The sequence below is a fragment of the Nicotiana attenuata genome, chromosome 6 (assembly GCF_001879085.1).
Source record: "Nicotiana attenuata strain UT chromosome 6, NIATTr2, whole genome shotgun sequence".
NCBI lineage: Eukaryota > Viridiplantae > Streptophyta > Magnoliopsida > Solanales > Solanaceae > Nicotiana > Nicotiana attenuata.
The window spans coordinates 64,148,565-64,163,031 of NC_031994.1; the positions used below are offsets into that span (position 1 = coordinate 64,148,565).

A 14,467-nucleotide genomic window follows, 5' to 3' on the forward strand; every position below is an offset into this window, starting at 1 on the left:
AGATTCAGAACAGAGAGTTACAAGACAAAACCAACAGGTATCCTCCATGATCGCGAGGAACGTAAACAACAACAACAACAATAACAACCACCCAGTATAATCCCACAAGTGGGATCTGGGAAGGGTAGGATGTACGCAGCCTTACCCCTAACCTGGAAGCCTCTGAGGAAGCAGAGAAACTGTTTCCGATAGACCCTCGGCTCGCGAGGAGCGTAAACATGCCTCAAATGTAATTAGTAATATGTGAACACTGACACTATGAGAGAAATACTGTAAATTACTTGATGTCTTAAAAAAGACCACCACAAAGAATTTTGGTAATATATGAAGAAAATCATGTCGAGCACAATGACTTGCCATAGAATGGGACTTGCACAATTTTCAACTAAAAAGTCAATGACCCTACAATATAGTACTAAAATGCAGATGAAGCTAACCAACCTAATTAAGAGTAATAAGCTGAGCTATATGAAAAACACATGATGCTTTTGAAACATAGACTTTGAGCTAGATGAAAACACATGATGATTCTGAAAAAATAGACCAACTCTATACTCTCCGGCCAACAATGCCTGTGTGTTTTTCAATCCTTTGATATAGCACTAGTATCAGAAGCATTGTCATTTTGAGGAGATGACAGTGAACTTCTCGAATTCATATCTCCTGCTTGGTGCAGTTGTTCTTGCAGTTGTTGCTGGTGTTGCAACTGTTGCTGCTGCTGAAACTGGTGGAGCTGATGTTGCTGAAACTGGTGTTGTTGCTTATGAGAATGTATCTGGAGCTGCTGAAGCTGTTGTGCAGCCAACAACGTATGCATCGCATGGTTGTTAGAGTAAAATTGCTGATTGCCTCCGAAGGATGCTGGGAAGTTCATCATTGGTCCGCCATTTGCAATGCCTTGTCCAGTTAGCACTTTCAGATGCTGTATCTCCTCCTTTAGAGCGTCATTCAATGCTATACATAGAAAATAAAGGGGAAAAAACAGAGCAGAATATTAGAAACCCTCCAGACAAAAACCCAAACTACTTTTGCCCTCAGTGTTTTTTGATACATTAAAGAAACTAAGAAAACATTTAAGCAATTCATAAATCAATGAGGATGATTTCGGACAGATAGCAATGACTTGTCTACTAATCATTCGCAGCACATCCGGCACAAGGAACTCAAGACATGTTGCTCTTCCAAATGTGTAAATTGTCAGACTTGTAAAAGATGCACATTGAACAAGATGAAGATGCTCCTAGAGTAATTTCGACAAAATTTCTATAGAAACATCTTGTGGCAATTTATGCGTACTGCAGATTAGCAAGGAATTAAACTAACAAAAATCTGCTAAGGTCTGAAAGTTGCAAGGCAGAACAAATGACAGCAGGCAAAATGGTGTGATCCTTCAAATCTTCTGTTTATGAAGGTACCGATTATATTGAATATAGGTCTTCTACAGTTTATCACTTAAACTTTTAGCCATTCACTTTTTCTGTTTCTGGCCTTTCCCCCCTTTTGGAAAGGAGAGGGTGGTACACGTGAAGGAGTAGCTCAACTGAGAAGTGAATTAAGACAAATATCATTAGAAGGAAATCTCCCATCACACTCACATGCCAAAAGTCGCACGATAAGAATTCCCCTTTTCACCCAAGTTGGGATATGAATCAGTTATTCAGGAATTCCTGTTTAAGGAATTTACAGATACAGAAAAGTTGCATAGCTACTAATCTTAGAGAAGTGTTTTTCAAGGCTCATGTTTCTCAGTAGTAAGTATAATAAATTTCATTTTATCATCCACATAGGGTTGCATCCGGAATCTGGCTGAAGAAGTTGGAAAAAAGCTGAAGAGATCATGGAGATGAAATTTTTTTCAGAGAGACAAGGAAATTTATGTTAGGAAAGTGTTCTAATCAGCCTAGTATGATCTTTTACTGAGTACAAGGAAATAAGGTCTTGTTGAGTTAAATGCTGTCAAGGGCGTTACAAGGTGACTTATAGCCTATTGGTGTCTTCTAACCTATCTATTTTTTAATGGATGAAACAGAGTATTACCTAATACATGGGCGGCGCCCATCATGAGACTAAATATATGAGTGTCTCAATATTTACTTGGCAACCAGGTCCTATTAAAAAATATGTTTAGCCTTGTAAGGTAATATGTGGTGCGTTGATTTCTGAACAACAAGATCAGAATTACTAGTATTTTTTACCAAAACATCAATACTACACTGGATGTGAAAGTGATGAAGTAAATCAAAATAAATTTCACTTTCTTCTCAACTCGTGGAAAAAGTTTCAGAAACCAACAATAGCCTAAACCCAATCAGACCTTAATTTGCATTTGACCAATAATCCCCTTTTGAGTCAGCTTGAATGGTCAAACTAAATATATTCAAGAATACCAACGAAGATATGGCAACCACTATCCAGACAGATGAAAAGACAAGGTCTAATGGGGAAAATATTACTGAAGTCATGTTCAGATTCTTACCATCTTGCAAATGCACCTGTTGTTCCATTGTTTGTAAACGCAGTTTAAGTTCACTGTTTTCAGCAGTCAGACCATTTGTATCCCTCTGTTTCATGTGGAAACAAAAACAGACATCTCAGAATCCATAATCTTGTAATACACGTAAAGAAAAAGTTAAAGATACATATATCTGTACATTTCTACAAATGCAAGCAGATGCTGCAGACACTAGACCAAGCACTTATCTACAAGCATCACTTCAATTACGCCCAAACCCGTCTTCGACAACAGAAAGCAAACACAATTAAAAAGAGGAACAGAAACAAACAATTACAGGGTAGTGAGAGCAACTGATATGAACCTGCAATAGGGTCAACTGAGCAGACAAAGTAGTTGTTTCTGTTTGCAAAGTCTGCACTTTTCTCTCAAGCTCTGCTATATACCTCATTTTCCTTTCCTTTGATCTTGCAGCTGACTGCCTGTTGGCCCAAATCCTGTTGCAAAGCATAAACAAAGACAATGATGAGAGAGAATACAACTGGAGATTTGTTCAAGTGAAACGAACAGTTCGACTGGGACAACCAAATTAAGCTTAGAATACTGAGCCATCCTATCTCTTTTTTCAAATCTTAGTGACACGGTTACCCTATAAAGAAAAAATTCTATGGCATTTGTCTTTATATTAGCCCTATAAAGACGATATACATCTCTCTCACTTCACATGGTTTCTGTTGCCTGCTTCAAACTCCCTGGTGGGGTCCACAGTTTTGATCTTACATATTCTCTATCTCTTTTCCCAGCCTCCCTCTAATGGACAAACAAGTCCCAATTTCCTAGAAGGTAGGGGAGGGGCAGTGGCAGTGCGCCCTCCTCACCAACAATGGAGGCCAACTTTAGCTAATTTAGAGGAGTCAAGAAAGCTGGATTCTGGTTCTTAGAGGTGGATTTCTACACACCATAAATGAAATCCAATTTCTGGGGAGATTCCTCTTCTGTAGGCTCAAGGAGAGCAGGAGAGAACAAGAAATAGAACAGAAATGTTCTGGGGAGTGTGAGGCACTTGTTGACACAGTTATGGTAGAGGGCCAGAAGGGCCTTGTCTCTCTATACTCTTTTATTTTCCTTTCTAACAACTTTCATCATTTCACCATCTTCGTTAGCCATTGAAGGGAAAAACTTGATAGAAGAGACAATAGGCAAACCTTTAGAAGTTTGATGACAAAAACAAAAACCAAAAAGATTGAGGAGCAAGTGCTAAACAACATATAGATAAAATGCCTCACCACCAATGGAATAAATGATTATCTTCAGACCAGTGTTTTTGAGAGCACGAAGCACAAAAAAGTGACAGGGCCCTGCTTAGCTTAAAGCGTGAAGCGAGAAGCGGGGCGCTCCCTTCATTGAAGTTAAGTGCAACTTTTTAAGAAATACCAAAATAAACCAAAAGAGTGTGTGTGTGTGTGTGTGTGCATGTGTGTTTCAATTTATAATTGTTGACAAAGAAATAAATTCAGAAACGTCTATTGTAACTCAAAAAAGGCTATTGAAAAAATGGATTGGAACAAAGAAATATGCAGCTTGGGCTTAAATTAACAAACTGAAAATGGCAAATTCTATTAATTTAGCAAACTGAAAATGGCAAATTCTATTAAATTAGCAAACTGAAAAAAATAAAGAAAGACAAAAAATATAAAAGCTGAATAAGAAGAAATAAGAGAAGAAGAAAAAAGGGAAAAAGAAAAGCTTGAAGAACAAAGAATGGAGAAAAAAGAGCTGCCAGCGAAAACTACACAGCAGCGAAAAACCTTACCACCCAAGAAGAAAGAAGAAGAAAATTACGGATGAAAAAGTTTGAACCCTAGGTTGAAGTCTGATGAACACATGAGGTCGCCTCTATGTGGATAATGCTCTTCAGCTTTTCTATTCTTCTTTTTTTTTTAAAAAAAGAAAAAAAAACAAGTCCCAGATTTCTTTTTTCTTCCAACTAAGTCCCTTTTCCAGAAAACAGAGAAGACGAGATCGTTTCAGCCTCACTTCACGCTTCAGACTATGAAGCAGTCGCTTCATTAACCTCGCCTTGCTTCACACCCTTGTCACACACTTGAAGCACTTCAGCCTCGCTTGGGCTAGCTTTTAACAGCACTGCTTCACACGGAGCAGGCATTTGCAAAACAGCACTGTAGCATTAAATCTAAAACTTTTTTCAAAAGCATATTCAGGAGGCTCATAGCTTAGGGCCCTCCCTCCCTAGTCAGCCCCTAAACCTCCACGTAAAGATTTCATCCCAAGCAAGACCATGCACCAGAAAAGCAAAATGCAATGGTATAGCCAAGCTAAAGTAACGTGAAACAGACTGCAAACTTAAATGAGCAACAACATTTCCATCTAAAGCCTTACCGCTTGGCACGTTTTGGATCAACAAGAGCGAGTTCAGCAAGCTTCGCTGCAGACGTAGCTTTCTTAGTTTCAAGTGGAGATGCCTCATCTACACCTGACATAAGCATCTCCGGCTTGATTGTAGTTGAACCATCCATGGACTGGCTATGCTGATGTCTAACCCTTGGCTTGGCGCTAACAGTGGGGCCGAAATTATCTGACCCTGAGGCTGCTGAAACCATTGCTGGAATTTGCAATGAACCTGAAGCTGCAGCTGCCGAAGAAGAAGACTCGCCCACTTGAAAATCAGAAGACACAGATGAAGAATTAAACTTATCCATGTCAAGGTACATTGAGAGGAAGTCCTCCTCAGTCTCATCCGACAGAGACGGTCCATCCAGTCCACCAACAACACCAAGATCACTATCAAAGCTAATATCATCAGGAAGAGTAAGAATCTCCGAGTGGGCACGCCGATGACCAAATTTCTTAGGCGGGTTATCAGGCATTCGGCTTATATCATGACTGAATCGGCTAGAATCAGCCGACAAACCATGACCAAAATGACCTGATTCTGAAGCATTTCCAGGTCCCAAGGGAGGTAAATTAGCTAATCCAGATTGTTCCAACTTTGCATTGGAACTACCCCCAGGAGGTGAAAACAATGAGTATCTCCCGAATGGAGGCAATGAACCTACTGTATGGCTTGAAGACTTATCCTTATCCATATAAGTTCTCCCAGTCCACACAGTATATATTATAAAACCTACCCTTCAGGTTAATGATCTTCAAATGCTAAAATATCACAGAGCCAAAAAATCCAACTTTTACACACATAAAATACATACTCCAGACGGAACAACCTTGATAACAGAAACACAAAAATCAACAGGTAATAATTCGTTTTTCGCTTAAAGCAAGAACCTTCTCACAATGTAAGTTGTTTTTCTCTGCATCTAAAATCCTGAGGTATTCAAATTCCACCAAAACATAGCTATAACAGAACATGAAGCCCCTTGCTGAGACCCTGTAGATTTCACAAATACTGAGCAAGCTTATCTCAGATCAATTTCCTCTGTAAAATGCAACCTGAAAAATGGAAAGAAAAGGAAAATGAGCAAACCCCATAATATCTTTGATAAAAAAAAAAAAAAAAAGGGATTGATGGTTGTCAGAAATCTCAGATTCAAGAAGAGACAAGAACACACGAACGCGGAATTGAAAGATTCAAAGAAATTTGAAACCTTAACAACCCTTTTGAAGAATTTAAGACGGACAAAAAAGGACAAAATGCAGAGCACTAAAATGAAAGAGATAGGTAATAAAGAAAACGAAAAAAGAATTGATTACAAATTTATTTATTAAAACAAAAAAAGAGGAGAAGAAAGAGAAATTCTTACACGGTTTCTTTAGATCTCCAGGAAAGGGAAAATAGAATCAAGCAGCTTTTCACATGGGGAATAAATGATAGGCTAGAGAGAAAAAGAGAATGTGAAAGGAAAAAGCTTTGAAGAGAGGATAAAGAAAAGAGGCAAAATCTGAGAAGAGTGTGCTGCGCCCTGCGGTGGAAGGAAAGTGCAAATTTGTAATTATAATAATGCTTACGGACATGCTATAAATTAGGACAGGGATTCATATCCGGACATGTTGACATGGGCACCTTATTCTTTTGGAATCATTGCACTTTTGATCCCTCAGTTATTGATGAATTACTCAATTTTGGTCCTTGCAATATAAGGCATGTTTTTTCTTGAATTGATAAAAATGAGCAACTTTTGTGCCTTTTGCATATGCTGCTATATGTTCTATTTGAATATTTTAGAATTACATTACCCTCGAATATGGAGTAACCAAAAAATTAATTTTAGAAAAAGTTTAATGATGTAACAACTAATATTCGTTAAAGTTGTGAGATTCACAGCTATAAGAGCCAGGGTGCATATCATTAAAGGTTGAATATGCTTAACATAAATAACTGTTGATGTGAGACTATCGAGAATGATATAATCCACATATTGCTGGTTTTAAACGGCTAACCGAAGTGTCTGAACCGATAATGATACAAGTTTCTGAACTATTCCACATCTTTCTGTGTGTTCCTCGCAAAATAAAACACGACTTAACGCTCAATCAATAATATTCATGAAAGATAACTTAAGTATCAGAGTGACAAGAAACAATACAGTACAGTGCATGATATGTTTCTCCACTTGCAGTTAAACATCATTTTGGACTGGATGTTTCTATCCAGTTTCATTTGTCATTTTATAGCCAGGTCATGCTTGATGCACTATTAAATTTATCAGGTATAGTCGTCGGCCAGAAAACAAAAATAGCTCTAAAATTAGATTCCAAGAAAACTTAAAAATCCTTATCAGTGTTTTGGCTTATATATGGTTCTTCCAGCATTCTAGCCTTAAGTGCAAAGTGTTAAAAGAGCCCTGTCATTAGAAGACTGCTGTTGGTTCTTTGGCTCACTCAAGAAATTGTTCCAGTTTTAGGGGTGACTGTAAAACCAAAGAAACCACTACATGGCAGATTGACACAATAACAAGAATAGCCGGGGCAGGGAAGAGCGCGAGTATCACAGAGTAAAGCTTCGGTTTACATGTTCTATCAGTTTCTATAACACGGTATAGTCAAAATAATTTTGTTGCACAAAAAGGAACCCAACAGTAAACCAAAGAAGCACTCAAAGAATATCACAACCTGAAGGAGGAAAAAGCTAAATCCCCCATGAGAAAAGAAAAAAGATCACACATTAATAACAAAGAGCAAGTGCTTATTCACTATAGACAACTGCATGACTTAAAAGAAGCCAGGACTCTCCCTCTCAAATTCTGGACATTCCTTGGCGACTTGCTGAGAGCTTAACGACAACTTCCGTTCCTGGCCCAGAAGGAAAGAGACGAAAGCATTACACTTCGAGCGAGTTCCATCAGAAGATATAGTCTGGCACCAGAAGGGGAAACCTTGCCACCTCTGCTTCAAATGCACTACCTTTTGGATCTGCTAATCTGCAGAGAAAGAAATACAAACATGTTTTAGCAGCCAGCCAAGAACAAATGTTATCAAACTCTTTCATATCACTGAAGTATTCTATACAACAAAAGGCATTGCAAAGTAACAAATGATTAAATACAAAAAGTAAATATGAAGTGATAAATTTGACAAATTATTGGACTGACATTTCCTGTTCCATCATAGTCAGATGTATACCAACCTGAACATCTACAAAATAGAGCTTAGAGATTCCATATACCTGTATAATGATGCACCTAGCCTTTGGGTAGAACTCAATGAAGAAAAACAATAAAAACTCTGTTGTCTTCATCTATTATTTATTCATTAAATCATTGTGACCAAGTGTTGAGGCAGAAAACAGCAGATCCGGTTGTCCTAGTTCAAATCTGACTACTACCGTCAGTCAAATGAAAAAACAAATTGCCACATTCTCTTATTTTCTTCCGTTATAAAATATAACTATTGGACGACTATATCATATGTGGGACATCTTCTTTTGAGAATGAAATCTCACCACATAAAAGAATGGACAAACTCTTGTTGCAGTGGAATAAAAAGCCTTAAATATCTTCTTTTTTTCTTTTTATAACTGTAGTGTCCAGACTAGCTTGCATGCACCTCGACTAAATTTACAGGATACCTGCTACCTCCCAGTAGCAAAAGGTGTACCAGGTAACTCTATCCACCGAGGCTTGGATAGATGGGAAGAAATCATTTAGTGTCTTTGTCTCCGCTGGGATTTGAACCTGAGACCTCAGGTTCTCAACTCACTAATATCTTGTTCAACTAATTGTATCTGTCCTGCTCAGACGCTCTCTGACTATGTCAAAAGACTGGCTTTGCCCTACCACTTAAAAGCCTAGCAAATGCTCACCTGATTATTCAGGTCAAAACATGTCACTCTCACTCCAAGGACACATATTTAAAGCTGCTGTTCGACCACGTCACTGAAGTGAACTGCCAAACTTTGAATTGCTTCAAGCAATGTTTTCTATGAAGCTAAGAACCTAGTAAGGCGGCAAAACTGTTGTTTCACTTCAAGATCAAAACAAAACTATATTGGATCAGGATCTACAAGTTGGCTACATAAAATGGGTGTATACATGAAAGAGCTGCAATTAACATCCACTACAGAGTACAGAGCGAATGTGAAGGTGTAATATTAAACTCATTTCAAAAGAACAGATAGAACTTCATCTTGATGGTGTAGCGATTGCAGTATGTGACATACCTCCCAGGTACGAAAGTAAAAGCTCCTTCAATTGAGCCTGGTGAAGATGACTGTGCTGTGCAACTTTCATAGACAAATTCTTCTTCACCTGGTCGCAGTAATGGAAACTGCAAATATGATAAGTGCAAAAAATGAGATAATCTCAGCACATATGAAGACTGGGGCCAATAGGTCCAATAATGCCCAATACAAATAGAAAGAAAAGGCAGCAGCTCCCATAGTTAACCTTTGTATCTCTGGGAAAAAGGACTATGCATATTGCTCAAAAGAGATCACTGGTACAACTAAAGGAGAAACAAACATTCAACGTGTGGTAAACTAGCAATAAGGAAATCTGCTTGTTGTTTTGTTTTTTTAACAATAAACAAACATGTTCCCTCAAAATCTACTGTTTCTGTTTCTCTTCTTCCCTTTCTTTTTCGGTTGAAATCAAATATTATTTCATTAATATCACACCAAGATGGGATCAAAAACTATTTACAACAGAAGAGTGTGCCACCACCATTTCACACAAATAATCCCACCCACTACATTGTGTTCTTTCTTTCTGTTAGATGCCGATTTCATCTCAATTCTCAAACACTCTTTTGATATAATGTTGAAATTATTCAGGTCACCTGAATGTAGAGAAGAATCACCAACCTTGGTTTGGGTGGGTGAAGGGGAAAGGGGAAGGAAAAGAGCCTTGCTGCTGTTAATTCAAAGTTCTTTGATATTAACTTAAGTTTCTTTTGCAAAAGTATGACCGAAATATGAGAGTTTTGAGATGTCCAAAAAAGCTCCTGCGGAACTTCAGATTCATAAAAGTAAATAGCTGACAGCTTAAAATGCTTTTCCCTCTCTCCTCTGTAATAAACAAATATTCTAGTACTAGTCCTTGGACACGCGCGTTGCGCGTCTATTCCATATAATTAGTAAAAAACTATATCGTCTTCTACATGGATGGTAAAATGCTTTGAATCATGACTGTATTTATAAGAAAAAGATTGCAATTAGAAATCATTTCTAATAACAATCTAAATATTTAAGCGAAGAAAAATAAGAGAAGATAAAATGTTAGCTCAAAAAAATTATTTGATTTTTTTAAGAACTGCAAATGTTAGCCCAAAATTCTTTGATAATCCCCAAGTCAAACTTAATGTTACAAAACTAACTTTTGTTATTAATATTGAAGGTATTATTAAAATAACTTTTAAGGGCATAAAAGTCTAATAATAGTATAGGGTTATTTTGGTCTTTCACATTCAACTTTTGATCTTCATGCTTACAATATATATAATAGTATGATTTCACCATATCTCTTTCACACATCTTTAACCCGGTAAAAGATCAAGGTAGAGATACTTCTCAACTGACTAGAGCACTAACAATTTTGTAAATAACTTAAAGAGAAAAAATGAAAGATCTCAAGTTCATTCACCCAATGACAAACACGTCCCCTTCTTTCTTTTCCAAAGAAAACAAAAATATCTTATAGACACATGAGAAAGGTGCCCACAATGAATTGGCTAGATAAAGTTGACAGTTGAAAGTATATCAACCGTAAGCTTCGACATTTCAATTAATAAGGATCGTTTCCTCATCAAACAACTTCATGAAAATGATACCTTTCCTATCACTGCTTCTCCATTTACATCATCTACAATTCTGTTATTGCAGCGGATGATCCAACGTCTCCAATATAGTTGGCAAGAGCTGAAGGTCATTCCATTCATTTTGCATCCTTCGGGTGAAAGAGACATGCGGATAGAATAAGCAAATAAAAACTTCTCAGAATCATCTTGAAGGTTACTGGACTCTGGGACGAACACAGAAGAAGCACGAACCTGACATGATTTAACTATCAGTCTTCAGGATGAAAATTAAAACCCAAAAACAACTGACAAGTGCAATGTCTATTTGGTTTGCTCCATCAGGTCGGAACAATTACCTTTACACCATTTGTTACAGCAAGAGAACAAATTGGAGGTTCTTCCGGAAAAAGACTGATACTTCTGACTTTTCCTTCTTTACGGACTTTGATCATGCCATTTTGCAAACGACGGCCATGTTCCTCTAGCCACAAGAGCACGGCATCTTGTTGTTGACTGCCTTTTACATCATGAACCGAACTTATCAAGGCATTTGGCACACAAGGGAGCATTTCTCCATCAGTTGAGAGATTTCTAGTACCAACATAAAGTTGACCATTGGAACAGTTGAGGAAGAAAATCTTTTCATTGTAACCGCAAGAGGCTGCTACAACGATGTACTTAGATCGATTGCCAAATCCGAGATGTCTGATAATTTCTTTAGTTTCTATTATCATCTGATGTAAAGGCAGCAAAGATACATTCACTAGATGGTCATAAAAGGAGTAGCCTCCTATGAGGCCCAACAAACTCCCAGCCGCGCTTCCACTGAACTCCTCACTTGTCAGTTCTTGACCATCACAGAACCGGTAGAGAACCCTAGTAGGAAGAGGCAACTTTACTTTTAAACTCTTCTCCAACTCCTGTATTTCATCCTCAGATGCACCTTTACGCAATGTAGACAAAACTTCAGGGAAATTCATTGCTAGCCAGTCTCTTAGTCTGCCCCAACATCTTTTAACTCGAGTGACCAAGGGCCATGGGTAAAGATTAAAAGCTTCCCGCCATGTTTGATAAGATGCCTAAGTAACAATATAAACATGGCAAGATGTCAGAAGTGTTTCAGGAATGCAAACTAATGGCAGATATGTCTGAAGGAATGTAGATGCATGTGCAAGCTGTGAGAGACCATTTACACAGAGTGTATATATTTACAAGCATCGCAGGGTTACTGTTAACATGATCAAAACAGACAAGAAGAAATAAAAAATGGCACATCAGAGATTCGTCTCAACCTAGAATAACCTGACACTTGGACAACACATACTACCAGACAAATGCTCCACCTCCTCATTCTCCAACAACATAAAGCAGGCAACAAATGAAAACTAATCTTAAAAAAAAAGATTCTGAAGAGAAGCAACCCCATTTCCTTTAATTGCAAGCTTAAATAATAAATCTAGTGAGTGTGCATGACAGAGCAAAATGAAATTCACCAAGCAGTCTGCTTCTTTCAATCAAGAGAAGAAAAGACAGATATCCTTATTCAATTGTATTTCTCAAATTTTCTACTTTACATAGCAAAACATAAAAGTGGCAACCATTGTATCACTTCCCCAAATACTGAGCCTAAATTTGATGTAGAGGTCTAGATTACTTTTCTTCTTTTATAAATTGCAGATAAGTCAGGTATAGATTACTCCTACCCGCGTTGCTAATAACGATGATATGGTCCCTTTACAACTAGAACTAGATAAAAAATTGTCCGCAACTGCTACTCCCTGCAATATTTTATGACTGGAAATGGAGAAAAACTATTCTTGTGTAACTATTCAGCATTTAATGAGGGTAGAATTAATAGTTCTCGATTATCAAGAAGCAAAGGGAGAAACAATGCTAAAGCATCATTTGGAGCAATGTAAATATGTAATAGCAGCACAAGGCGTTCGTATTAACGAAAACTCACTCAGTAAGAGAATTTAGTTCAAAAAGTTTCTATCTTGATAACATTTTTAACACTACCAAACACCTAAGAATAAGAAGCACATTATACCCAAAAATCAAAACCCAAGTTAGAAGCTAATTTGCTTTAATCCAATCCTATTCCACGATCTTCTGTATGCTCAATCATCACATTTAAAGATGTTTACAATGAAGTGCTCTTCTAAATTTTTCCTTTTTTTTCTTTTCTAGTGGAGTTCTTATTTTTATTGATATAAACTAGTACATCCTCCGTCCCAATTTACCCTAATGAATTGATTTAAAGCCACACAAATATCTATGCTTTATTTTAGACCAAAGTTTCAAAGTCTTCTTTCCTTCATTAAACTTCGTGCCGAGTCAAACACCCTCACATAAATCATGACAGAGGGAATTTAGTTCAAAAAGTTTCTATCTAGATAACATTTTTAACACTACCAAACACCTAAGACTAAGAAGTACATTATACCCTACTATCAAAACCCAACTTAGAAGTTAATTTGCTTTAATCCAATCCTATTCCACGATCTTCTGTGTGCTCAATCACCACATTTAAAGATGTTTACAATGAATTGCTCTTCTAAATTTTTTCCTTTTTTTTTCTTGTGGGGTTTTTTATTTTTATTGATATAAACTAGTACCCCCTTTACCCCAATTTACCCTTGATGAACTAATTTACAACCACACAACTATCTATGATTTATTTTAGACCACAAGTTTCAAAATTCTTCCTTTCTTCTCTAAACTTGGTGCCGAGTCAAAAACTACCAAATAAATTGGACGAAGGGAGTAGAAAGAAATTGTTAGCTCAAGGAAGATAACAATCAACAATCACCACAAAAGAATGCTTCAATCACTTGTAATTATGTTACTCCCAGTATCAGTACTAATTTCAAATAACAAAAATTAAGATACGTCCAAATTCACACCAAATATCAAGTAGTATTTCATTTTTTAGGACTAAAAGATTACTACTTTGGATTAAAACCTCAGTTAAATGCATAAAATTGAGCAGCTATACCTTGAAAGAAGGCATGAGGTTGTCAAGTGGGTCAAGTGGGGAAGAAAGGTCAAGATCATCAGCACAAAATCTGGACCAAAGCAAATCATCAGAAGCCCAATTCCTAAACCTCTTACTAACACAAGCTACTGATGCAGCATCTTGAGGTGCTAATTTGGATAAGATTATATGCATAGTCAGCCCACCTAAGCTTTCTAGATCCATCTTTTTCTCCTCCGTCTTCCGCCGCCGGAGATTATTAGATAATACAGAACCGCTTTGCTATTGTACTTACGTAGAGCTCTTTTGTCGGAATTAAAGCGGTCGTTGCTTTGTCATATGCTATATGTTAGGTTGGAATGGAAAATGAAAGGTGTCAATTAATAAATAATCATTTCAGTGAAAAACAAATTAATACTCCGTCTCAAATTATTTTTCGCGAGTTTTACTATTTTATTTTTATTTATATCTTAAAATAATCTATTTTTATTAAATATTTACTCTATATTTAAGAAGTAGTCTTCAAGAACAAATTAAGAATAAAATAAATAATTTTATTTTGAACTTTTAAAACAACAAAAAATTAAGAGAGTTATTTTTTTAAAAATATTACAGATAATCTGAGATAGAGTGAATAATCATTACATATATATTTTTTTTAAGAAGGATCTTACTTTTCTTTATTTAGTAAGTACCTAACATAAACTTTTAGATGACATATTTAGAATTTGAATTTTATAAGTTTGACTCGTAAGATTTTTAATATTAAGTATTATTATATTTTAAAATTATAAAGTTAAATTTTATATATATATATATATATATATATA

At 36.6% G+C, this 14,467-nt stretch overlaps 2 protein-coding genes across 3 annotated transcripts; both read right to left on the bottom strand.

Moving 5' to 3' along the window:
- LOC109227103 (probable transcription factor PosF21) lies at positions 272 to 6,431 on the bottom strand. Of its 2 annotated transcripts, none has more exons than XM_019392122.1 (5): positions 6,234 to 6,431; positions 4,853 to 5,920; positions 2,817 to 2,949; positions 2,477 to 2,561; positions 272 to 954 (listed from the first exon to the last, which is right to left on the bottom strand). In XM_019392122.1, exons 2-5 carry the CDS (start codon positions 5,557 to 5,559, stop codon positions 584 to 586), a joined length of 1,296 nt encoding a protein of 431 aa, XP_019247667.1. In that variant the 5' UTR covers positions 5,560 to 5,920; positions 6,234 to 6,431; the 3' UTR covers positions 272 to 583. The 2 variants fall into 2 exon arrangements, with proteins under 2 accessions (XP_019247667.1, XP_019247668.1); XM_019392123.1 differs by lacking the exon at positions 6,234 to 6,431 and adding an exon at positions 6,076 to 6,151.
- On the bottom strand, positions 7,395 to 13,989 carry LOC109227104 (F-box protein SKIP16). The gene is made up of 5 exons (XM_019392124.1): positions 13,659 to 13,989; positions 11,017 to 11,739; positions 10,694 to 10,912; positions 9,087 to 9,193; positions 7,395 to 7,848 (listed from the first exon to the last, which is right to left on the bottom strand). The coding sequence occupies exons 1-5, from the start codon at positions 13,860 to 13,862 to the stop codon at positions 7,770 to 7,772; spliced, it is 1,332 nt and encodes a 443-aa protein (XP_019247669.1). The 5' UTR covers positions 13,863 to 13,989; the 3' UTR covers positions 7,395 to 7,769.